At 46.7% G+C, this 27,133-nt stretch overlaps 1 protein-coding gene across 1 annotated transcript; it reads right to left on the reverse strand.

The window, feature by feature from the left end:
* Positions 1–1,619: 1,619 nt before the first annotated feature.
* On the reverse strand, positions 1,620–23,718 carry LOC136696083 (EMILIN-3). The gene is made up of 5 exons (XM_066670194.1): positions 23,552–23,718; positions 7,257–7,379; positions 4,814–5,133; positions 3,740–4,275; positions 1,620–2,906 (listed from the first exon to the last, which is right to left on the reverse strand). The coding sequence occupies exons 1-5, from the start codon at positions 23,716–23,718 to the stop codon at positions 1,620–1,622; spliced, it is 2,433 nt and encodes an 810-aa protein (XP_066526291.1).
* Positions 23,719–27,133: the final 3,415 nt, after the last annotated feature.

Genomic DNA, 27,133 nt, shown 5'->3' on the forward strand with positions numbered 1-27,133 from the left:
TATAGATCAGACATTTTTGCTTTGTTGAGTTATCTGTGATTTCACAAATCACCTGCTCCAGTCTTTCTCAGTCTCGGTTCTGGAGTACACTGATACTGACTTGTTTTGCTTGATCCAGGTTCTGGAGGGCTTTGAGAATGGACTGATCAGTCGAATCGTGTGTGGAGAGGTGGGAAGTAAACAGTTATATTGTCACAAGTCCGATTGATTCATTCATTCATATTCTGTAACCAATTCATCGTGTTTGTCTAAATATTTTATAATTGTAATATTTTTACATCTGCTCAGATATATTAGTGAATAAGGTTTGCTTTTCCCTCTCCCATTTTAGCCGTTCACCTACTAGCATTAGCATTTATGTTTTACACAGAGGAATTGTTCTCCGCATTAAACCCAATCCGTGCAGTGAAACACACTTTAACACACACACTAGTGAACACTAGAGGGCAGTGAGCACACGCCCGGAGCGGTGAACAGCCCTAGCCATGGTGCCTGGGGAGCAGTTGGGGGTTAGGTGCCTTACTCAAAGTCACTTCAATCATGACCTTCAATCATGATGGCTCCTAGGATCGAACCACCAGGCCACGGCTGACCCAATTTACATTCAGCCTTCCATAGGGTGACCAGATCTGAGTTGGTGAAAAAGAGGACACGTCTCCGGGGGTGTGGGTTTGATGAGCTCAGAGAACTTACATGTACATTTCGGCATACCTGCTCGAGATGTGGGTGGGTACATGAGCTTTGCCTGACATAAACAAGGACTACTGACGTGCAGACTGACCAATTAAATGTTTACAGAGAAGGTTATCGACCAATAACGGTAGCTCTACAGTCAGACCGTCCAATCAGAAGATTTTAGGCTACTTCACCACGCCCCCTTCTCGGAGTGAACCAATCGGAGTAGGGGAGGGCGGGACTAGTTTGTGAACGAAACTTCTCGAAGTTCTATGTAAGCTTTAGAAAAACAACATCCCGGACGTTTGTGAAATTCCGCCCGGACATTTTTTTAAGTCTAAAGAAGAGGATGTCTGGTCACCCTAGACTTCCTATTTTGCTACATTTACAAATAGCATTAGCACTAGATGATAGTAGGTGGAGTGTTTTGCTTGAGGAACACTAAATAAACAAAAATGACATGACTTGACAGTTTAAAGGAATGAAAGTAAGAAATAATTGAGGGTGGGTACTGTTTTTGCACTAGGAGTGTAAAATGACCCCATTTACACCATTGGTGCAGTGGTGTTCAGAGCGTCATGGAATCCGACAGTGATATGAAACTGTGTGTCAAGTCTAACTTTGCAAAATCACCTAAAAGAGCACCTTAAGAATCATGTATCACTTTGAGGACTCCAGGACAGAGACTGGAAAAAATACCAACCTAAACCATACAGTATGTGACAATGCAGTCAAGCTTTTCTTCATATAAGTTAACAACATCAGTAAGGATCAATATAAAATGTAAAAAAACAAACAAAAAAAAAAACAAATAATAATAAGAAGAAACAATGCCCTGGTGAAAGAAGAAAAAAAACAAAACAAACAAAGGACGTTCAAACCAGTAAAGGAATATTGCCAATTTGTACAACTTCTGGCTTCAAAGAGTCTCTGCAGCCGAGTGGCTACTGGTCGCCCCGATGGGCATCAGGGTCCGTCTTGTCTACGCACTCCTGGAGTCCAACCTTTAGCTGAGCCAGCTGTTGGCCATGGATGGCCAGGGTATTGTTGACCTTGGCCAGGTAAGCGTCCGAATGGCTTTCTAGCTCACTTCGAATCCTCTCGAGTTCGTCTGCCAACTCGCCCAAATTTCCACACTGGCCTTCCACCTGGCTGACTCGGCTCTGTACACCCATGACCTCTCGGTGAACGCCCAGTGCTGTGCTGCGGCATCCCTGCATCTCTCCTGCCAGCTTCCTCCTCAGGTTTTGGAGCTCAGCCTTCAGCTGGATCAGCTTGCGCTCCCCAGCTCCCAGGAGGTTTGTCTGCCGACCCACTAGCTCAGATATTCCTTGAACTTGTGTGGTCAGCCTTTGCTCACGTTCCTGCCAAGTGGAATTGGCCTGACCAACCTCATGAGTGAAAAACTGCACAGAATCCCGAAGTCCCTTCAGAGTACGATTCACCGAGTTTACGTTGATCTTGAGGAGTGTGATCTCGCCTTGCAGGGAACCCTCTTGGTCCTCCTGGGAGAGCTGTGTCAGGATATTCTGCAAGGTCCCGTTGAGGCGATTCAACATGTCTGAGTGAGTGTCCAAGCGGTTGGACACCTTCTTGTCCACTTCTTTGCACTCGTCCACTTCTGTCCGAATTATATCCATTTCTGGGATGGGTGCAGGAGAGCAAGCAGACGTGCAAAGAAGTTCAAGGTCCGTCAGCTGCTTCTGCAAGCCATCCAATTCGGCCTCCACTCGCCTACGGACGTTATCGATTTCCGTCTCTAGCGCCGGAACCACCTGACCTTCAAGCAGAGCTGGCGTCGTGGCGTTGCTTAGCTCTTCCACTGCTACATACAGCTTCTTCTCCAGGCTCTTCAGCTTGTCGTCCAGAAGAGTCTGAAACCCGTCAAGGGACCCCAGACTTGGCCCAAATCCGTGTTCAGAGGCATTAAGGCGAGCCTCTATGTCCAGCAGGCGAGTTTCCAGCAGGGTCTCCATGTGGTGCATCTGCTCGCTCATTGTTACCTGCAGCTGCCTCTGGGATTCCGTCAGACTTTTGACAGAGTCCTCCAGCAGCAGCACACGCTGCGACAGGCTGTTGACCTGACCACAGCAGCTGTCGGTCAGGGTGAGGCCCTGGATCCGAGCCTGCAGGTCACCCAGCTCCTTCCTGAGACCTGTTTCGCGACCGTCCAGCGACTGCTGGAGCTGCTCCTGTCCATTCATGTGCTCTGTATGGCACTGCTGCTGCACCTGAGAGCAGAGGAAAAAAGATCTGTATGAGACATGGGTGCAAACATATTTTAGAGGTCTTCAAATCTTGACCTAGGATGTAAGCGGAGGAAATAAAAATGAATACGTTCTCCTCAGTGCCTCTGTATTTTCTCCTAGAGAACAATGAGATCAGATAAAGGAGACTTCAGCATAAATGTGTCTCCTGACATAAAGAGCTCATTCATCTCTTCTCTTTCAGTAGAGATCTCGTTAATGTCTTAAACTGTGCTCAGACTCTTTCTGTTATCTCCTTTGTCCCACTCTCAGGTGTCATTTCTCCTTTTAGTCTCTTTCTTTCTTTCCTATAGAATTTTTAGAGAATCACCATTATGTCTCGTGAGCCGTTACAGGGCAAGTGATGAGCAATAACATTTTCCACTTGCAGAACTTGTAGATGTAAAGATAACAAAACATTGCTTTGTTTCATTAAGGCAGTAGGGGTTAAGTTACCTCTTAACCTTTGTGTCTGTGAATTTTCACATGTGAAAATTTGCCGCAAAAGATGTCATTTTCAGATTTCATGTACACGACCTCCAGGAGAATATACATTTCAACTTGGGTGTACATTAACATGTACATTTGCATTCCCGACCCATACTGTAGGTGCTCTGTTATTGTGAGTGTGGTGTCTCTTCTCTGAGCCAACACAAAGGTGGCACTGACTATAGCGGTATCAAACATTATTTTGAAAATGTTATATGATTTTCATGTGGGTTATGAAATATAAAACACACGAGAGTAACATTAAAATTAGAGCTAACAAAGCTTTTCTCTAAGAACTCCGCTCGTCAGATTTGAAAAAGCTGAACTACCTGTCCGATCCTCTCATCGCAGTGGTTCTCCAGACTGGTCAACCGTTTCTCAAAGCCATCCAGGATCTCAGCCCTCACATTAGCCAATCTGGCATCCAGAAGTTCCTCCAGCAAAGTCTGGCTCCCTCCGGTAAGCACGGGTCTCCCAGTGGCTTCCTCCATGAGCCTCTTCAGCTGCCCGTCGTGCCCCATTACCATGCCATGGATCTCTTCCAGTATATCACTCTTGACTCTCAGCTCGTCCTTGACTTCTGTGACCCTTCCCACCAACTCGCCAAGCACAGGAAAGCCTTCACCACCATCCAGGACTTCAGGTGTTCCTTCAGGAATGATGCCAAATCCCACAGTGGAGTCCGGCCGGCGAGGGGCGCCCAGCAAAGTTGTCAGCATCTTGTTGGTGTCCTCGCGGAGGGAGACGCGAAGACGGTCTTCAAGGCCAACCACCAGACCATTCAGAGTGTTCAGTCCTTGGGTGAGCCTCCTCAGGTCCTCTTCCATAAGGTCCAGGCGCTCCCCAGAGATGCCTCCCTTTGGACCTGGATGATGAGGAGTCAGAGTGTTTAAAAAAATTAACTTAACAAACAAATCATCTCAATGCATTTGTTCTTTTGACAATAAAGACGTTCTATTCTATTATTCCTAAACAATGTTGACTGAGAAAAGTGTATTTGCAGTTTTAAAAGTGATCACAGTTGGAAACAAGGTGTCACAAGCAACGCTACATAGTATTTTTACCTTAAAATAACAGCTTCAAAATCATTGTGATGTTCCACTGAGCTGTAACAGGGAGAATAGAGCCTCTGTCATTGCTACTCTGGGCTCAGCACTGAAGAAACTGCACTATATAACTTTTCAGGGGATGGTATGGAAACACCCACAGGACAGTGCTGTAAAATTAAATTATATTTTGCAACCTGTAGGGGGAGCTCAGGAGCAAAAATACAACGTGTTACCTAGTGTTCCTTTAAAGATCTAGATTTTGTCTGTGCTACTTGGACAATGATAATTCGCTGCCGATACTGATACCTGATATCAGTCCAGAGCATAAATGAACGTGAGTCATATCCCATTTACCGTAGCCTGTTTTGGGACCTCCCGAGGGCAGATGTCCAGTTGGGATGGGTCTGTTATCAGGGTAAGGGTATGGTCTGCCCGGCTCTGGTTCTGACCCAGGGATGAGACCGTGGTCTGGGGGGATTCTGGGGTGGCCATGAGGGAAGCCTTTGAACGGAGGCCTGGGACCATGGACGGAGCCCTTAAACGGAGGCATCATCAGATCTGACCCAGCCCCATCGAGGCAGTTCTCTCCAGAGTGACCCGGGCAGCAGCGCCACTCCAGCTCCGTCACCGTCTTGTAGCCGACCTTGTACTTAGGCTTGAAGAATGTCCGATACCTGTGGGTCATGGGCAGAAGTTTGAGGACAGTTGCTTTGAAATTAAGGCTGTTGACAGAGTTATCTTCTGCTCCTTTGAGAAGGATATCACAACTTCTCTGTGAGAGTCTGATGGCATTTAGACATTCACAGTTTATGAGGTCTGGTAAATATTTCTGCTGATTTAGGAATTCATTCATTCATTCTCTGTAACTGCTTCATATTGATCATACTCACCCAGTCACACACACACACACACACACACACACACACACACAGAACTAGGGACAATGTTACACATTCACCCAGTCGCTCACATATGGGGACTATGTTACACACCCACCCACCCACCCACCCACCCACACACACACACACACACACACACACACACACACCTGGAGACAATTTCAGACACACACCCAGTCACTCACACTTGGAGACTATGTAACACACACACACACACACACAACTAGGGACAATATTACACATTCACCCAGTCACTCACACTTGGGGACTATGTTACACACACACACACACACACACACACACACACATCCAGTAACTCACATTTTGTGACAATGTTATACACACACACTGCAACTGTGAACTCTACATAACTCCTCACTGAACACACCATGGCACTCACTCAGTGTGTTGTGTGTTAGGACACGCAATGATCAGTGCTCTCCTTCATGTGGAGCTCCAGGGGTGTTGCTGGAATGTTGGGAATGTTGGGAATGGTTCTCCACAGAAGCAGAGCAGGTTGTGGTGTGGCTCTGAGAGTAAGAAGAGCTGTGTCTCCTACTGGATAAAGCCTTTGTTTCTTTAGAGTCTACTTTTAATTACAACTGGAGTAGAGGAATGATTAATCCCATCTCATGAGTGCTTCTAAGTATCTGTTTAATCTCAGGAGCCAGTGATGGGATTAAGTCAATGGGGGATTAGGAGATTATGTGTGCGGTGCAGGACTGATGCTGAGATTAGGAGATTACAGAAGGGTGGTGGGTGATGCTCCGGGTCGGACAGATTCATAATGACCTGCATTTGCAATTGGCCTTGAAGGGAACAGTGAAGTGCTTTGGAGGACGACATGTTGGAGACGGAGAGACTGTGAGCGAGAGCGTGCGTTTGAAAGGAAACACTACACTCTTGAAATATGACTCAGTGGATTATCATGACACAGGGGTGTAATGGACCCTGTCCAGGGTGTGTTTGTGCCGCGAGCCCAGTGATTCCATGTAAGCTCCGGACCCGCCACGACCCTGAGGATGAAGTAGTTACTGAAGATGAATGAAAGAATTAATGAGTGAGTTTAATGAAAATAATAATAGTCATATATTAATCACTTTAAAGGCACACTACGTAATACTTTTACCTTAAAATGACAGCTTCAAAATCACTGTGATGCTTCACTGAGCTGTAGTAGGGAAAATGGGGCCTCTGTCATTGCTACTTTGGGCTTAGCGCTGCAGAAACTGCACTATGTAACTTCTGGAGGAGGGTTGGAAACCCCACTGATATCAGTACAGTGCAGTAACAATGAATTACACCAGGGGGAGCCCCAGGAGCAAAAAAAACCCAAAATCCTTCACTTTTACAACACTGTCCTGAAATCAGGTGTAATGGTGGCTGTTTACCTACCCTCCTCAAAAGTTGACATAGTGCAGTTTCTGCAGTCCTGAACCCAGACTAGCAGCAACAGAGACTCTACTCTCCCTATTACAGAACCACTGGATCATCACAATGATTTTGAAGATGTAATTTTACAGTTGAAATACTACCTAGTGTTACTTTAATTGTTATATCCCTAGACGCTCTCAGATCACACAGGACAAGCTTTCTTTATTCCTCATTAACCCTACTGCTCCTCACAGAACTGGACTGAGCTTAAGAAACATACAGCTGGGCTATAGCTGCTTTCTGTATCCGACCACTAGAGGACAGCTCTAAGACACCATCAGAGCAAGACAGCCCTGAACCACTTTGACACATTACACCAGCATGAATGTGTTGAATTTAAATGGACATCGTACAGAATAATAGACACAGATGGATGGGTGGAGGGAGGGATGGACAGATTGAAAGTAAAAACACAGTGGTAGATAGCACACTTGCAGTAGACCCCCATGTGGTGAAGTACTCACATTAGCACAGGACACTTCTGACCCCAGACGCACTTGGTGGTGTAATCCGCTTTCACGTAGGTGGCCACTCCGTCCTGCACCATACAGGTCACATTCTTCTGGACGATATAGGCACAGTGGTTTCTGAGAGAGAGAGAGAGAGAGAGAGACAGACAGACAGAGAGAGAGCCATAACATTAAATCCAACTCCTTTTTTTTCTAAGCCCATTGTCCATTTTCTCAGCTCCCCTGACCACACAGCAGCACTTTATAGTTCTACAATTACAGACTGTAGTCCATCTGTTGCTCTGCATACTTTGTTACCCCCCTCTCCCCCTGTCCCTCAGCGCTCAGGACCCCCACAGAGCAGGTGTGATGTGGTGGTGGATCATTCTCAGCGCTGCAGTGACACTGACGTGGTGGTGGTGTGTTAGTGTGTGTTGTGCTGGTGTAGAGTGGATCAGACACAGCAGTGCTGCTGGAGTTTTTAAACCCCTCAGTGTCTGGACCGAGAACAGTCCACCGACCAAAAACATCCAGCCGACAGCGTCCTGTGTCACTGATGAAGGACTAGAGGACGGGCGACACACACTGTGCAGCGACAGATGAGCTACTGTCTCTGACTCTACATCTACAAGGTGGACCAACGAGGGAGGAGTGTCTCACAGAGTGGACAGAGAGAATATGTGTGGCCGTGAGAACTCAGGACAGAGAGAAGACAATGCAGCTCCGTGATGGAAGAAGAAAAGAGAAGGAAGAGGACAACAGAGCGGTCAATAACAGGATGTCCAGCTCCAGCCAACACTCAGGCCCAGAGGGAGCGAATCTTACGGTCAGCACGAAATGAGACACATCAGGCAGCACAGCTGTCTCTCACTTTCTCACACACACACACCGTGCACACAAGTGTTTGAAATCTGAGTGGTTATTGCGGTGTGTCCAGCACTGCCTCACACACACACACACACTTTTCCAATAACACATTAATTCATCAGGTTAAAGATGTGAAGTGCAGCTATAGCAACGGTTAAACATTATCTGTCCTTGGAGCACAGACGGCTTTAAAACACATGGTACTGAGACACTCCTGAGTGGTTTTAGAGTCTTTGCAGCTCCACAGCAGTCCCACGCAACGCCCAGCGCCCAGCAGCGACAGACCGGACATGTGCAAATGTGAGAAGCGCAGTTTTCATTCTGTCACATTATGTTAAAAAAAAAAGTCTCTGATCCCAGAGCTCCATCCAGTTCCTCTGGGATGAGCTGGAGTGGTGTTTGAAATCCAGAACTAATCCTCCAACATCAGCACCTGACCTCGCCAAAGTTCCTAGGGCTTCATGCAAAGGTATAGAGCTAATGAACAAAATAGCTCTGGGCTGATGGCTATTTTGAGGAGAGTCTGGTTTTCCACGTCAAGGGTTTTAGAAAGAGCTGTCGTAGCCTTGACGCCAGCTGTTTGTTTAGCAGTTGTCTGTGTTGCGTTAACACTGGGGCTTTACTGCGAACTCAGGTGGGAGCTCAGGACGGTCCATCATCTTAGAAACTGACCACAAGGATGGGGTTTTAAATGGACACTTCCAAATATGTCTCACTTATGACGAATTAAACCAATCAACAAGAAAAATTAAGGAACAATTATTACGGTGGTCTTGGGCCTGTACTGAATACGAGCCAGTGGTCTGTAGTGGGCTTTTAAGGGCAGTTTGTCATAAACATCAGCAAAAATAATAAATACAATGAAAGGTATAAACTCTGGCTGAAAGAGCACGCAAAGTGTGTTATAATTGCTTTTAAGGAATTATATTTTTACCATCTTTTCACAGGCCCGACTGCATTGGTCACATGGCCAAATCACAGCTGTGTCCCCTGGTGTAAATCTGCTGATAGAGGAGTCACGGTGTGTGCATGTTCATAAAATCAGAGTTATAAATCAGAGTTGATTCAGAGCTCTCATCTCCTATCAGTGTAGAAACGATGCACACGGACTTCACTCCCATTGGGTGTTTTCAGTGTTTGTTTCTGAAAGAGAATGAGAGCAGTCAGAACTGACCCTCTGTTGTGTTTAATCAGAGGGACAGTAATTAAATGATTGTTTCTTTGTCTGACACTCGCACAGCATCAGTGACGCATCACGTTAACAACAGAGAATAGAAGACTACAGAGTGGGGCATTTATATGGATACGCCTTAATAAAATGGGAATGGTTGGTGATATTAACTTCCTGTTTGTGGCACATTAGTATATGGGAGGGGGAGAAACTTTTCAAGAAGGGTGGTGACCATGGTGGCCATTTTGAAGTCGGCCATTTTGAATCCAACTTTTGTTTTTTTCAATGGGAAGAGGGTCATGTGACACATCAAACTTATTGGGAATTTCACAAGAAAAACAATGGTGTGCTTTGTTTTAACGTAACTTTATTCTTTCATGAGTTATTTACAAGTTTCTGACCACTTATAAAATGTGTTTAACGTGCTGTAAATGACACCGTGTCCACTTTACGGCCTGTGGAAATGGAATAAGCGAAAGCATGATGCTTGAGTTCCTTCAGAATCATTCATTTATATATTTTGTGCTTTAAGAAGTCTTTTATTTTGTAAATTTAGTGACACTAATGTAGCTGTACAGTTCCCTTTATTTAAGACAGTTTAGGAGAAAATATGTAAATTTGAATTTCAGTCCAACTATCGCTTTCCTAAGAATCTGTGGCGTACCACCAGGCTGTTCATCTGACAGAGGAACATATTCCAACAGGTTTCGGAATCTGAAACATCCCTGGGGTGGTTTGTTTTCCGTCCCAGAGCTGGGAGATCTGAGAATTGCACATGATGTAAACACCCTTTATGGCATGTTTTGTGTAAGCAGCTGATGGCAGTAAAAGAGAATAACAGCTGGGTGGGGTTTGAGAGAGAGAGAGAGAGAGAGAGAGCATATGACCTTCAGACAGAGTGACAGATCCAGATGTGGAGACTGTCACTACACTACACACACACACACAGTCCCCACTTGTGGTTTGAGCTGCCAGCGATCCTGTATCCAGACAGGTGTCTGAAGAGCAGTGATGAGAAGCGCAGAAGAGAGAGAGAAAAAGAGAGAGAAGGAAAAAATTCTCAATGTCTCCTGTTGTATCTACAGTTTGCCTAGAAACTTCAAAGGACGTTTCAATTTGTGCTTAATTCATTTGTGCAATTATTTGTCATTGTACAAATACAACAAAATATGTCCTCCACATTTAACCCATCCATGGCAGTAAACACATACACACACACACACACAAACACACACACACACACACACAGGTACACTAGAGTCAGTGGACACACCCAGAGTGGTAGGCATCCATCCACAGTGGCTGGGGAGCAGTTGAGAGTTAGGTGTCTTGCTCAAGGGCACTGTAGTCATTGAGGGAGGAGACAGAGATATCACAGTTTCTGTACTTCAGCGTGCTTAAAATTAGGGCGTCATGCCTTCCAAAACATCCCACAATAATATATCATCACCCATTCCTAACTGAACTTCAGGGTCCTCCTTAAACACTGCAGTAGCCACAGGTGCTAGAATGTAATTGTGTCAGCATTTAAGGTGGAACTGGTCATTCAGAAACACCGGCAAACTAATAAAACTTAGCGAACTTTTATGCTAGTCCTGAAGTAAAGTGTCATAAACTATTGAAACTACATTAAACTGAGATAAATCACTGGGTATAATACTGACATTTCTGGCTTTATTTGGTCGCTGTGCAGTGTCTGGCCACATATTCACGGGACATTCATAGCCCTTTGTTTGAAGTGTGCCCCTGAAAAATCTCAGTTTCAAGGGGTATATAGATTCTTGGCTGATCAGCTACATACAGGATCACGAGGAGACGGTGTAACGTTTGCTTTATAGCTATTCTTAGATCTTTGCTCCTGGTCCTCAGAAATGGCCAGCGTGGCCCATTAGGATCATTTCAGACATCATTCCTAGACCTGGGCTCCGGCTTCCCATCGCTTTGGCTTGCTCTTTCTCTCAGTAGTGAGCTTCACTGAACGCCAGCAAGACTGAGAGACAGTTTGACACATCGCCAGAGTTTTACGACCAACAGAGGACACATATATCATCCTGGAGATGGGTTTGAAGGACCAGAAGATGTGAGAAGACCATTTGACGTCCAGATCCACCGCAAGACAGACCACCCTTCAAGAATCAGGGTTTTCTGAAGGAGTTGGACCCTGGACGGTAACTGTGACGCTTCTCAGCTGTTTTTTGAGAGTTCAGCAGCTCACTCTTTAACGAAAGTGCGAGGCGGTTTCTGTCGCCAGGAAATGTGTAATGCGTCCAGAACGAAGAGAAGGTGCTGGAAGACGAGACGCAAAGGCAAAGAAAGGCCTGCCTCCATCCACACACACACCTCACACTCTCCTCGAGATCATCCACCCTGCGCTGGCTCCAGGATCCAGGATCTGCTCCCACTCTAAATATTTGGAGGATCGGGTTTCGGTCGCCAGATCTCTGGCTTTCCCAGAAGAGAAGGAGAATTCCTTTCAGTTTTGGTCAAGAACGTCGTTCCTGCTTTTCTTCTTGTCTCCACACCCTCCTCCCTAACAAACGTTCCTGCTGTATCTCTGCTCACAGAGCTTCTGGAGCTGTGCAATATATTATACACTTAATCAATATCAAAATCTTCTTCAGAATTATGCAAACGAGCCTCTAACGTAACACTTGGCCCTTTTCCATCAACGTGAACCCAGTTCCAGTTCCTAATCTGGAACCATTCTGTGAAGAAAATTGTGTTTCCACTAAAGTAGAGTTTGTTTTTCATCAAGAACCATGACAGCATCGATGAATTGTGCAGCGACAGATGAGCTACTGTCTCTGACTCTACATCTACAAGGTGGACCAACGAGGCAGGAGTGTCTCACAGAGTGGACAGAGAGTGGACACAGGGTTTAAAAACTCCAGCAGCACTGCTGTGTCTGATCCACTCTATACCAGCACCACGCCAGTGTCACTGCAGCGCTGAGAATGATCCACCACCTGAGGAGGGCTACAGTGATCACTTGACCATTGAAGAACAGGGTGGAAGGGGGCCAAAAAAGTATGCAGAGCAACAGAAGGACTACAGTCTGTAATTGTAGCAATACAAAGTGCTCCTCTGACACTGAATGCACGTGCTCTGTCCATTTCTTGACGCTGATATTTCCATGGCGATTATTTCCCCTGTTGCAGTCAGATCTATCAGTCACCCTCTTTGGTCCTGTATCTAAGCCGGGCTTTGTCTTTGGGCCCTAAAGGAGCCTGCCTCTAAACGGTCAGCGGTTTTGTCGTGCCTCGGCGGTCAGTGTGGGATAAGAGGGAAAAGCAGTGGCCTCGTTTGGGGCTTATGGAGAGATGGGATTGATATTCTCACTATTTGGGTCTCACTTTCCCTGTCCTCCCTCCATCAGACACACGCGCGAGCCCTCTTTCATCACCCTCTGGGTTCAGGGCGTGGACACGGCCAGCTCTCCGGCTTTACACGGGATAGGGACATGCCGTATAATTATAGAGGCCGAAGACAAGCAGCCAGGAGTCAGGGGCTATTTCAGGTCTATTTAACACAGTGAGAGAGAGAGAAGTGAAACGGTAAAAGGATAGTAGTAGTACAGGACATTTCCCATTTCCCATTATCATGATTACAGTGAATACCCTAAAGATATTCTGGCACCTGACTACACCATAAATAACATACAAACAGTCACACAAAACTGTGTCCTCTGCATTTAACCCTCTCATGCCAATAAACACACACACACACCAAACCCAGAGAGGTGGGCAGCCCACCCCAGCACTCAGGGCACATTTGTGTGTTAAGTGCCTTGTTCAAAGACGCCTCAGCCGTGGATATTGAGGGAGGAGACAGTCCCTTCACACCCCCACCTCTGTGCCATATATACTGGCCCACATGCAGCTATAATGCATTGTAAATCTGAAGCTACCGGCTAATTTAAATCTGTCTGAGGGCTATATTTGGTCCAGTAGATTGGGCACCCTTGATATTAAATGAAGCCAATCCAAAAGCAATAACCTTTCTGTTTAATGAGACTCTTCGTCTCTGGAAACAGTTGTAGAGGTCCCAAACCCGCTTCTCTAACCCACCCCACACCTGACCCGCTCTTGTAGAACACTACATTGGCCTTAAACCATTCCAGAGAAAGGTGAAGATGTCTAGAGTGAAACGGTGTGAATAAGTGAAGCTAATTCTTATAAATGTAAACACCAGCAGAGTACCATTGCAAATTATAATCATACACTCTTTGGAAGACCTCTGTATTCACAGTACTGGGGTGTTCCCAAAGCTGGGACATGAACCCTAGTGTGATGCATGAAGGGCAGTGGAAGGCAGTGGAGGACTAACTTGTATAAGTTTGTGCTTTGAGTCTTTACCATGATGTGAACGTCAAACTACGGTTGATGTAGTTACAGCTGGATTACATTAGCACAGCTTATAGAAACACACATATCTGTAGTTACTCATATAACGGCATGTAATTACGTAGCACCTATTAAGATACGTGATGCACACGTTAATAATCATGTGTAATACACAAATCCATCTATAACAACCACGAATCACCTGTAGTTACATTGTTATTGCTCATACTGAAGTAACTGCACAGTTATTACAGATACAGTTTGACTATTTCTTTTTCTGAACACAGTAGCCTTCTCACAACCCTTCTGCACTGTGAACAGGACTCTGGATCTCGGTTAATGCTCAGTCACACGTGTTTGGGTTATCAAGCACGTTAGCCAGAGCATCGAGCCTGCATTCCTGCAAGCCTAGCCACATGCTAAACAGCAGGCCCGGCTCAATAGGGCAAAGGAAGTGGCTAAAGCCCTGTTTACTTAAAGTTTTAACTTGCTCAAGAAGGCCTGGCACAGCCATTCATTGCCTTACACACACACACACACACACACACACACACACACACTCTCCTTGCCTCCTAATCGACTTTGCGGGGTTAAATCCTTTCACAGAGAGAAAAAAAGGATCTCTTAGTAAATTTCCTTATTGTGAGTCTGCTGTAAGAAAATGAATGGATTCATCAACTCATCCCTAGACTTTTTTGGTGCTTTGAAAAAACTACATCTCACAACATCAGCACCTACAGGACGAAAAGGGGCAGTGCAGATATGTGTAACATTTGTACAAAGACAATATATTAATGGTAGTTATTTTGTGATGAAGTGGGCTCCCGTCCACTGGTGGCACTGTTTCACTGGAGGCACACTATCCATTAATCAATGGATTCCTCTTCATTACAGAAAGCAGTCACACAGCACATTTACTGAGATCCGGGTCTAAGCCTCCAGAGAGAAAACCAAGAGCCACGGTTATGAACCTGAAGAGGAATCGGGAGCTGCTCTAAACTCTTGTGGGAGACCTGGGGAAGCACTGAATTGAAAAGTTTTAGCTGAAACTAAATACCAAACAAACTGAAACCTTTTTTTTTCACAGGTTTTCAGTCATTTTACCACTTTTTTCATCATTACATACTTGTTTTTCAAAGTAAAAGCACGTACAAAACTACAATTTAAAAATATATATTGAACAGCCCAGCAGACGTAAGAACAAGACGCCCCTTCCTCCCCCAACAACGGATGTGAAAAGGCAGAGAGAGACGATAAAAACACGGTTTAAATACATCTTTAAACTCCATTCACATAAATGAAATAAAATAAATTGTTCAGCATCAGTTATCACGCTTGGCTCACTTTATTTAATTTACTCCCTCCTCACGAACTGAGAGCTGAGAGGTGAGGACACTGATGATAGCGTGTTTATTTATCAAAAGACTAGCTGTGTTTCTCTGTGTAAATCTCCAGTCACGTGATCTACCGCGGCTTTCTGTGTCTAAATAGTTTTAATTGAATGTAGTACTGTCAGAATGCTGCGGGGGGCGTTGTGACACAGAGGGGTTGGAGACCCAGTGTGTGTTATAAACAACAGTGTTATAAAGAACAAAAGGGGCCAGGTGTGGGACTGCCTTTGCATTCCACTTATTCTTTTCAACTGTAAAACCTGTCTAAATTATTCATTCATTCATTCATTGTCTGTAACCCTTAGCTAGTTCCGGGTCGTGGTGAGTCCGGAGTCTACCAGGAATCACTGAGAGCAAGGTGGGAATACACCCTGGAGGGGGCGCCAGTCCTTCACAGGGCGACAAACACTCACACATTCACTCACACACTCACACCTACGGACACTTTTGAGTCTTCAATCCACCTACCAAGGTTTGTTTTTGGAGCGTGGGAGGAAACTGGAGCACCCAGAGGAAACCCACGCAGACACAGAGAGAACACACCACACACCTCACAGACAGTCACCCGGAGGAAACCCACGCGGACACAGGGAGAACACACCACACTCCTCACAGACAGTCACCCGGAGGAAACCCACGCAGACACAGAGAGAACACACCACACACCTCACAGACAGTCACCCGGAGGAAACCCACGCAGACACAGAGAGAACACACCACACTCCTCACAGACAGTCACCCGGAGGAAACCCACGCAGACACAGAGAGAACACACCACACTCCTCACAGACAGTCACCCGGAGGAAACCCACACAGACACAGGGAGAACACACCACACTCCTCACAGACAGTCACCAGGAGGAAACCCACACAGACACAGAGAGAACACACCACACTCCTCACAGACAGTCACCCAGAGGAAACCCACACAGACACAGGGAGAACACACCACACTCCTCACAGACAGTCACCAGGAGGAAACCCACACAGACACAGAGAGAACACACCACACTCCTCACAGACAGTCACCCAGAGGAAACCCACACAGACACAGGGAGAACACACCACACTCCTCACAGACAGTCACCAGGAGGAAACCCACACAGACACAGCGAGAACACACCACACTCCTCACAGACAGTCACCCGGAGGAAACCCACGCAGACACAGGGAGAACACACCACACTCCTCACAGACAGTCACCCGGAGGAAACCCACGCAGACACAGAGAGAACACACCACACTCCTCACAGACAGTCACCCGGAGGAAACCCACGCGGACACAGAGAGAACACACCACACTCCTCACAGACAGTCACCTGGAGGAAACCCACGCAGACACAGAGAGAACACACCACACTCCTCACAGACAGTCACCCGGAGGAAACCCACGCGGACACGGGGAGAACACACCACACTCCTCACAGACAGTCACCCGGAGGAAACCCACGCAGACACAGAGAGAACACACCACACTCCTCACAGACAGTCACCCGGAGGAAACCCACGCAGACACAGGGAGAACACACCACACTCCTCACAGACAGTCACCCGGAGGAAACCCACGCAGACACAGAGAGAACACACCACACTCCTCACAGACAGTCACCCGGAGGAAACCCACGCAGACACAGGGAGAACACACCACACTCCTCACAGACAGTCACCCGGAGGAAACCCACGCAGACACGGGGAGAACACACCACACTCCTCACAGACAGTCACCCGGAGGAAACCCACGCGGACACGGGGAGAACACACCACACTCCTCACAGACAGTCACCCGGAGGAAACCCACGCAGACACAGGGAGAACACACCACACTCCTCACAGACAGTCACCCGGAGGAAACCCACGCAGACACAGAGAGAACACACCACACTCCTCACAGACAGTCACCCGGAGGAAACCCACGCAGACACAGAGAGAACACACCACACTCCTCACAGACAGTCACCCGGAGGAAACCCACGCAGACACAGGGAGAACACACCACACTCCTCACAGACAGTCACCCGGAGGAAACCCACGCAGACACAGGGAGAACACACCACACTCCTCACAGACAGTCACCCGGAGGAAACCCACGCGGACACGGGGAGAACACACCACACTCCTCACAGACAGTCACCCGGAGGAAACCCACGCGGACACAGAGAGAACACACCACACTCCTCACAGACAGTCACCCGGAGGAAACCCATGCAGACACAGGGAGAACACACCACACTCCACACAGACAGTCACCCGGAGCGGGACTAGAACCCACAACCTCCAGGATCCTGGAGCTGTGTGACTGTGACAACTACCTGCCATCTGCAGGATCAGGCAAAATGTATCTAGCCAAAGCACTGCATCATTGTCAGTTTAAATTATTGAAAATCCACTTAAAACAGGCAAACTGTCTAGAAACAGGCATAATAATAATAATAATAATAATAATAATAATAGTTTTAAATTTATCCAATGTTTCCCAATGTGTGCTTGTGTGTGTGTGTGTGTGTGTGTGTCACTTGTAATAATTCCAAAAGGTGATTTGTCACATTATGTTGTTTTGCTAAATAAGAAGATTGAGTTACAGTGTTTAAAGTAAATTCCAGTGGAGTTTGGAAGCAAAAGACATTCAGTGTTTTTCAATGGTAGATATATCGACTAGATTTAGGATGACATGAGATGCTTTTGTGTGCAGAAAAGAGCCCCTCCAGTACCACTCCAGGAAAAATAAATCAGCACACAGCTAACTCTCAGATCTAGTGTTGCATGGGAACAGAGCTGATAAACACCACTAGAAAACATGCAGCACATCTACAGAGACAGTCTGTGCTGTTCAACCCCTAACTCAATTAGGAACCTTATTAGAACCCTTTTTTTTCCTGGTCCCTGAAGCTAGGCCAAAAGTGCTGAACTCTGGAGCTAGGCTAATTCGCATTAGCGCCGATTCACATGACGTTCCTCTGCTACAATGTGGTTTCAGCTTGTTGTTCTCACAGCTGTCGGGGTCAGCAGAGGCGGCTAGTGCTAATGCCATGTTTTGGGGAGAAGTTAATCTTCCTCGGGGAGTTCGGCTGATGGATAGTAGCTTTGGAGCGAGGGGTTTATGGAGAACTTGGATGCAGGAGTCTGTATTCTGTCTTTATATGCTAACCCTCTGCAGCCAGAGACCCCTGGGCCAATGCTTTAGCAGCAGGCGGATGTCCCACTCTTGTGTGGTCAATTGTATGTAGACGATTAATGATTCTTCTAAAATGAAGAGTATTAATAGGGGGTTGTCCCTCTGCCGCTGAAGTGACAGCTTCTACTCTTCGAGGAGTGCTTTACTTGCTGTGAGGATTTGATGGCAGCTAAAAGATGATTAGCGATCAAGTGCTGGGGTTGGAGGATTAGTTCTGGATCACAATCACGACTCTAACACATCCCAGAGGTATTGGATAAAGAGAACCTGCCACTCAAGAGAACCAATGCTAGAGGGCTTTATACTCCTCTAGCCCATGTTTGGCATTGAGCTGGGTGACCTTAAGCTCATGTGCAGCTGTTCCAGAGTGTTTCCTTCCATTAGCAATGTGAACTTCAAACAGGACCCAGGGATCAGTTGGGGGTTAGGTGCCGTTCTCTAGGGCATTTTAGTCATGAAGGTGGCAGGAGCAAAAAGCTGTTATTTCACTCCCTCTACTCCTATTTTTTAGCACCGTTCCAGGGGGTGAAACAAGCAAATGTTCCGTCCCAAGCCTGTCTCTAATGTTCAGACCACTTCAAGTAACACCATGTAAGGCTTTTTGCTCCCGAGTCTCCCCCCTAGTGTAATCCAAATTTATAACTTAACGGGAAGGGAGAGGGAGCGGTGGTTTCCTACCCACCTCTAAAAGTTACATAGTGTCGTTTCTGCAGTGCCGAGCCTACAGTAGCAATGATAGAGGCTCTGTTCTCCCTATTACAGCTCAGTGGAGCATCACAATGATTTTGAATCTGTAATTCAAGACTACTTGATTAAACTGTGTAGATTCAGAATCATTGTGATGCTCCACTGAGCTGTAAAAGGGAGAATAGGGTCTCTGTCACTGCCACTCTGGGCTCGGCACTGCAGAAACTGCACTATGTAAGTGTTGCAATATGAATTACACTAGGGGGAGGGGAAAAAACAAAAACAAAGGCAAACAAAAAACGAATCGTGCCTAGTGTTCCTTTAAAGTAGTGGAAATCACATTTATATTACAGTTTATTAATAGGTTATTAGCATATTGTGTGAGGTCCTAAAAAAGCCGTAAAGCCGTCGTCACGTCGAGAACAAAAAAGAAAGTCAAAATAGGGAGCGATTCACGGCACTCAAACACAGTTGTTGTCATGGGAAGACACTCTTTGCCACCTCCTCTGAGCTGGAAACATTACAGCAACCGCTCTATTGCTGCAGCTGCAAAAGAGCTCCATTAGCACAGCTGTGTTCTGCTGATTTCTTGGTTGGTGTCATTAGCGAAGGCTCCCCGGCCAAAACGACAGGCTCCTTGTCATCAGAAAGCTGATGTGTGTGATCTGCTTTGACATCAGAGAAGTGTTGGAGGAGAAGTTACAGCATGGAGCGCTGGGAGGCAGCTGGGGTTTTCATACACATCAGCAGTTAACCCTCTTTAGCAACACTTTTAGCTCGATGCGATGATCCATGAAGCTTTGTCAAGAACAGAGACACACTAACGCAGCTAAAGACTGAGTGGCCTATTACTTCCATTAAGGCAACCTGAGTTAAATGGGTGTATCTCTCTTCCATGCTCTCAAACGTGTTCTCAGCTGGTATCAGTCAAACAGAACTGACAAAACAGGGGCCTGGAGGTTGTGGGTTCGAGTCCCACTCTGGGTGACTGTCTGTGAGGAGTGTGGTGTGCTCTCCCGGTGTCTGTGTGGGTTTCCTCCGGGTGACTGTCTGTGCGGAGTGTGGTGTGTTCTCTCTGTGTCTGTGTGGGTTTCCTCCGGGTGACTGTCTGCGAGGAGTGTGGTGTGTTCTCCCTGTGTTTGCGTGGGTTTCCTCCAGGCGACTGTCTGTGAGGAGTGTGGTGTGTTCTCCCTGTGTTTGCGTGGGTTTCCTCCGGGCGACTGTCTGTGAGGAGTGTGGTGTGTTCTCTCTGTGTCTGCGTGGGTTTCCTCCGGGTGACTGTCTGTGAGGAGTGTGGTGTGTTCTCCCTGTGTCTGCCTGGGTTTCCTCCGGGTGACTGTCTGTGAGGAATGTAGCGTGTTCTCCCCGTGTCTGTGTGGGTTTCCTCCGGGTGACTGTCTGTGAGGAGTGTGGTGTGTTCTCTCTGTGTCTGCATGGGTTTCCTCCGGGTGACTGTCTGTGAGGAGTGTGGTGTGTTCTCCCTGTGTCTGTGTGGGTTTCCTCCGGGTGACTGTCTGTGAGGAGTGTGGTGTGTTCTCCCTGTGTTTGCGTGGGTTTCCTCCAGGCGACTGTCTGTGAGGAGTGTGGTGTGTTCTCCCTGTGTCTGCGTGGGTTTCCTCCGGGCGACTGTCTGTGAGGAGTGTGGTGTGTTCTCTCTGTGTCTGCGTGGGTTTCCTCCGGGTGACTGTCTGTGAGGAGTGTGGTGTGTTCTCCCTGTGTCTGCCTGGGTTTCCTCCGGGTGACTGTCTGTGAGGAATGTAGCGTGTTCTCCCCGTGTCTGTGTGGGTTTCCTCCGGGTGACTGTCTGTGAGGAGTGTGGTGTGTTCTCTCTGTGTCTGCATGGGTTTCCTCCGGGTGACTGTGTGTGAGGAGTGTGGTGTGTTCTCCCTGTGTCTGCGTGGGTTTCCTCCGGGTGACTGTCTGTGAGGAGTGTGGTGTGTTCTCTCTGTGTCTGCATGGGTTTCCTCCGGGTGCTCCGGTTTCCTCCCATGCTCCAAAAACACACGTTGGTAGGTGGATTGGTGACTCCAAAGTGTCCGTAGGTGTCATGGAATGTGTGAGTGCGTGTGTCACTCTCCAGGGTGTGTTCCCACCTTGCACCCAATGATTCCGGGTAGGCTCCGGACCCACCGTAACCATGAACTGGATAGCTACAGCAGCTACAGGCAATGAATGAAAAATTAACCACTAGCAAGACCTTAGCAGTCATTTAGGACACATTTGTAATCACCTGAAATATCATAGCATACACGAAAGCAACTACATGGAACATATTCACAAACACCTGAAATACCATAGCTACAATTTGGAATACCATAGTAACCACCAAAAAACACCTTAACAACCATATTTTTTAACCATTAACTTAGCTACTTAGTAACCACCTAGGCCTCATTAGCAAGCACTTGAATACCATAGCAACCCCTATAGCAAACACATCAAGTACCATAGCTACCATAGCAACCACCAAGAAGTACCTTAACACTTGTCATTAACCAATTAGCAGTTGCTTAGCAACCACATTAGGTACCTTAGAACACCCATAGTTTCACCTTAGTAACCACATAGGCGTCATTATCATGCACTTGAATACCATAACAACCCCCATAACAACAACATTAAGTATAGCAACCACCAAGCAGCACCTTGACACTTGTCGTTAACCACTCAATTAGCAGTTGCTTAGTAACCATGTAGCAACAGCCTAACTAACTATCTGGAATGCAGTAGCAACACCTGGAAACCACAGATTTTCTAGTTTATTTAGATGTTAAAACAGGAACAGAGCTCCTGCGTCTAAACCTGGGGTGTCAAACTACATCCACATAGGGCCGGGGTGGGTGCAGGGTATCCTTTCAACCAAGCAGAAGCCCCACAGTACTGAAAGCCAAGATCTATTAATTAAATTCATTGATTAAAAACAGATGGAATGAGGTGTCGCTACTGCTTGTTCCGAAAGAAAACCTGCGTCCACGTGGATTTGGCTTGACACCCCTGGTCTAAAAGCTGGTCCTAGCATCAGAAGATCAAATGCTCAATCCCCAGCTCTTGCCATCACGGGCATATGTTTGCTTTCACTACAAATCATGTGGAGCTTTACAGGAGGAAGAATGAGCTTCTCAGCCATTGGTGGATTAAAAAAAAAATAATAATAATCACTGCCAAATAATTTCCATTTAGTGACTTCACAGAATGTAGGTAAAGTCAATCCATTTACAGTCTACAAGTTTTTTTTGATAAATATTTGTACAATTAAGGCATTGGGACTTAAAGACGTCAACATATCCCTGAAGTTTCTGACCAAAGAACCGTCAAAACCACAAACCTGACCTAATCTGGTGGCACCACTGACACTCAAACAATACAAAGAAGAAAAAAAAAAGAGATTATAAAGTGATGTGTGAAAGAGGAATGTGTGTCCAAAGGGCGGCCGGCTCGTCGCGAGGTTGAGGCCGAGGGCTGCGGGTTAACACCCAAACAGCAGGTGAGCTGGAGAACTGTCCGGATACATACAACTCTGAGAGCAAACCATGCAAAAAAAGAAAAAGAGTGAAAACAAGTGTGGGGAGAAGATTGGACACATGAAGAGAGGACTGGAACAATGGAAATATATACATACAGACAGAGAGAGAGAGGGTATAACAGGACTGATCCCCTGTTGACATTTTGAATGAAATATAACTGTGCTGCAACAAAAACACACCCATGAGAAACAAACAGTATGTTAGTTAGAAAAAGGCTATATCTTACTTCAGTCAAAACCTCTGGAGAATGCAGCTGTACATTTGCAGCTACAGAGCAGTTACAGTGCTCTATAGCCCTATGTTTGGGGGCTGGGGGAGCGGTGTAATACCCTCCTAACCCTAGCTTAGCACTAGGTATGTCTACTCCACAGTGCCCCATTCTTTGGCATATACTGCTATAGGGGTTATGCAAATGAAAGTGTGGCTAAACACACTTTAAAATGTAGCCCAAATCCAGTGCATCCCTTTCTCCCCAGTGACCGACTCAGTGCCACGACAAACTCCCTGAACCCGCCAGATATTTGTCGAGCTCCCGAGACAGAACTGCACATGAACAAAGCTCATAAACATCATCAACTAATTGCCCGGTCGACTCCTGGACAGTGGGAACCTTTCTGAGCAAACGGCGGAGAAAGTGGGACACAAAGGGACAGCCTACAAAACAAGCAGTGTGAGCTGACCCAGTACCGAGAGGAACATTGCAGCGTTCACAAGGATATCAGCTCAGAAATGACCCCTCTGTGTTGAGCATTCACAAATAGTTGGTCACTGCTTATGTCCAGGGGGCTGTACGCTGCCTTCTGTCACTTATTCTAACGCATGACTGCAGCCATTTGGGGATTATCTGAAATAACTGCGGCCGTTTGCAGCGTAAACACACGCATGTGTTTGGTTTAGACTGTCCAAACCAAACCGAAGTGCTTCCCCAAGCATCTGAAGCATCCTTGGCTGACAAACCAAATTGATGCAAGATGCTGCTCATGAATTACATTCTTTCTCACCTACATGAGAGAGCCAGCGTATTCCTATCAGTCTGGGGACTCAACCCACTCCACTGTACACTCCACTGAATCCACACAACCTTAACCATCTCCAGAAGATCAAATTAAGGACACACACACACACACACACAAGCAGAAGGTTTTTGATCCTTACTTGTGGCGACTCATGGCTTTCCCGGGGTTGAAGTGTGGGGTTCCTCCACCTTTGAACAGATTGTATCTGTAAGGGTTTCCATAGAAAGTTCCTTTGGCGTCCGCTAAAGTCAGAATGAGTCCCAGCAGAACAGGCAGAAGAGCCAGGGAGCAGTGTGCGCGCCTCATCTTTCAGCCGAGAGGACCCAGGCCTGGAGCATAGAGCCGAGAAGAGAGGGATGAACGGTGGGGTTGGTGTAGATTGGTTGATTTTTGTAGTTGTAGTTAATTCCAGTGACTTCTCTCAGTTTCTGCTGGAGAACAGTTCTATTCGAATCGCCTTCTGCACCAGCTTCATCCTGACAAACATCCAACAACTCCCTCCTGAGAGAGAGAGAGAGAGAGAGAGAGAGAGAGAGAGAGAGAGAGAGAGAAGCAATAATTAGCAATAACTTATAGCTAAGTTTGGACAAAAATAGAGAGGAATGGAATGAAAAATTACAGACAGAAAAGAAACTATAGATGAGACAGGTTCAGGACACACACACACAGAGAGAGAGAGAGAGAGAGAAAGAGAGAGCGAAGTGAATAGAAAGTGGAAGAGAGAAAGAAATGGAAAAGTGGAAGGGAGAATTAGTTTCTAAAGTATTCTAACGATACACACTTTCCAGCCTTAAAGCTGAAGTTATCAGAGACACAAGTCAGGTGTGTGTCCAGTGTGTGTGTGTGAGTGTGTGTGTCCCTGTGCTGAGGAGCTCAGCAGTTCTCAGTAAAACCAGAGAGCGGTTGCAGAAGAGAAGGAGCACAGGAGAGACAGGAGGAGTGATAGAGACGGAGGAGAAAGAGCAGGTACCTACAGCGCAGCAGCAGAAGTCTGAGGACTCTCTCTCTCCTCTGGTCAGCGGCGTGTGTGTGTGTCTGAAAGAGAGAGAGAGTGTGTGTGTGTATGTGAGTGTGTGTAAGGCAGTGAGTGAGTGTGAGAGAGAGGGACTGTGAGTGGTAGAGTCTCTCTCAGTAGGAGCCGCCTGCCAGTGACCACATTTACATAAACCCTCCCTCTAACACACCAGCCCACCACCACCACCTTTCATTCTGTGCACTTTCTTCCTTTTTACCCCCTCCCTCTCTTTCTCTCTCTGCTCCCTTTTGCCCCTAAATCTCTTTCACTCTCACTTTATTCTTTTGCCTCTCTCTCTCTCTCTCTCTCTCTCTCTCTCTCTCTTTCTCTCTCTATCTCTCTTTCTCTCTCTCTCTCTCTCTCTCTCTCTGTCTCTCTATGTCTCTCTCTCTCTCTTTGTCTCTATATCTCTCTCTCTTTAGTTCTCTCTCTCTCACTTTATTCTTTTGCCTCAAACTCTTTATTCTTTTGCCTCAAACTCTTTATTCTTTTGCTTCAAACTCAAAAAGTATAATAATAATAAATAATAATAATAATAGCTGTAATTGGCCAAATGCCCACAGCCCCACATTTACACCTTTATTAAATTAGCCATGGGCACGTTCCAGCTCATTCCATGCAATCAGCCTGAGATTTTCTCTCTTTTCTGTATCATTCATTCCCTCTTTACTGTCCCCCAGCGACTGGCGTGAAATTCGGTCCAGAACAGAGAACGTGCCGAAAGAAACTTCACTTTCCACCAGCTCCTACAAGCCCACCACAGCTGGAAACCTTCCTGCGCATTTCTGCTGCAGCGGGAGCATGTCTACTGCAGTGAAGACCGTCCAGAACTGACACGTCCCCTGGAACATTCTTCAGGATTCCTGCTCATCTCTCATCAAGGCCTGTGCATGTGCCAGAGTGTCTCACCGTCACGTCCGAAACTGACCCCGGGGACTGGGCTTTAACTGGAACTGCTCACTCTTCACCTGCTTCAGATGGTTCTTTATTAACACACCAAGAAAACACACTCACAACATAGATACAGACTTCTGTGGTTCTTCCTTTGATGTGTGTTTGTGTCGTGTCTCGTGATCCTGCACCTCTCAGACACCTCTGAACTTGGCTCTATCAGCGAAGAAAGAGAACAGAGTGAAAACGGCTAAAAACCAGAGCTTCTGCCCCTCGCTCCTCACTGCTGTGCGCTCGGGGTCGGGGTGAACAGCGAGCGGCTCATTATCATTTAAAGGAACAGGTGCTGAAAGCGGGCGTTCTGAACAGGGGCTGTTTACACAGGGGGAGAACCCTTTATTAAGAATTAAGGACTTTGTAAAATTGTGCAGAAAGCCAGCAATTCATTTTTTATATGAAACTTTTGTGATAAAAGGCAGCAAAGATGAATTCTTTGTGAAAGTAAAAAGTATTATGAATGAACTCAGAAACGTCCTGTCGAGTCGCATTGTTATTGTTATGGGAGTTGTTCAGTTTGTCTTTAGCTTTTCAGCACTCTTTGCTCCCATTCAGCTCTCTCTCTTTCTGTATGCACACACACATACACACACACACACACACACACATCGTCGCTGTCCAAAGAAAACATGCATCTCCAAAATACTCCAATTTCACAGGGAGAAGAAAAAAAAATCTGTTTAATTTTCAAAAGAATGTTAATATGAAAAATATTGGTATAATAAGTAATTTTGGAATTTTCCTCATGAAATTTTCACACAGTGTGAACTACAGCTGCTGTGTTCAAATGGTGTAGTAAACCATTCATTCATTCATTCATTATCTGTAAGTGCTTATCCAGTTCAGGGTCGTGTTGGGTCTGGAGCCTACCCAGAATCACTGGGCACAAGGTGGGAACACACCCTGGTGGGGGCACCAGTCCTTCACAGGGCGACACATACTCACACATTCACTCACACACTCACACCTACGGACACTTTTGAGTCGCCAATCCACCTACTAACGTATGTTTTTGGACCGTGGGAGGAAACCGGAGCACCCGGAGGAAACCCACACAGACACAGGGAGAACACACCACACTCCTCACAGACAGTCACCCGGAGGAAACCCACGCAGACACAGTGAGAACACGCCACACTCCTCACAGACAGTCACCCGGAGGAAACCCACGCAGACACAGGGAGAACACACCACACTCCTCACAGACAGTCACCCGGAGGAAACCCACGTAGACACAGAGAGAACACACCACACTCCTCACAGACAGTCACCTGGAGGAAACCCACACAGACACAGAGAGAACACACCACACTACTCACAGACAGTCACCTGGAGGAAACCCACGCAGACACAGGGAGAACACACCGCACTCCTCACAGACAGTCACCCGGAAGAAAGCCACGCAGATACAGGGGGAACACACCGCACTCCTCACAGACAGTCACCCGGAGGAAACCCACGCAGACACAGGGAGAACACACCACACTCCTCACAGACATTCACCCGGAAGAAACCCATGCAGACACAGGGAGAACACACCACACTCCTCACAGACCGTCACCCGGAGGAAACCCACGCAGACACAGGGAGAACACACCACACTCCTCACAGACAGTCACCCGGAGGAAACCCACGCAGACACAGGGAGAACACACCACACTCCCCACAGACAGTCACCCGGAGGAAACCCACGCAGACACAGGGAGAACACACCACACTCCTCACAGACAGTCACCCGGAGGAAACCCACGCAGACAC

Source organism: Hoplias malabaricus, chromosome 5, assembly GCF_029633855.1.
Source record: "Hoplias malabaricus isolate fHopMal1 chromosome 5, fHopMal1.hap1, whole genome shotgun sequence".
In the NCBI taxonomy this organism is placed as follows: domain Eukaryota; kingdom Metazoa; phylum Chordata; class Actinopteri; order Characiformes; family Erythrinidae; genus Hoplias; species Hoplias malabaricus.

Coding starts and splice junctions, on each gene's coding strand:
- LOC136696083 (XM_066670194.1), bottom strand. CDS start 23,718: ATGAGGCGCGCACACTGCTCCCTGGCTCTTCTGCCTGTTCTGCTGGGA. Junction 5,134..7,256: donor CAGAAGTGTCCTGTGCTAAT/GTGAGTACTTCA, acceptor CATGACCCACAG/GTATCGGACATTCTTCAAGC. Junction 2,907..3,739: donor GCGATGAGAGGATCGGACAG/GTAGTTCAGCTT, acceptor CTCTGCTCTCAG/GTGCAGCAGCAGTGCCATAC.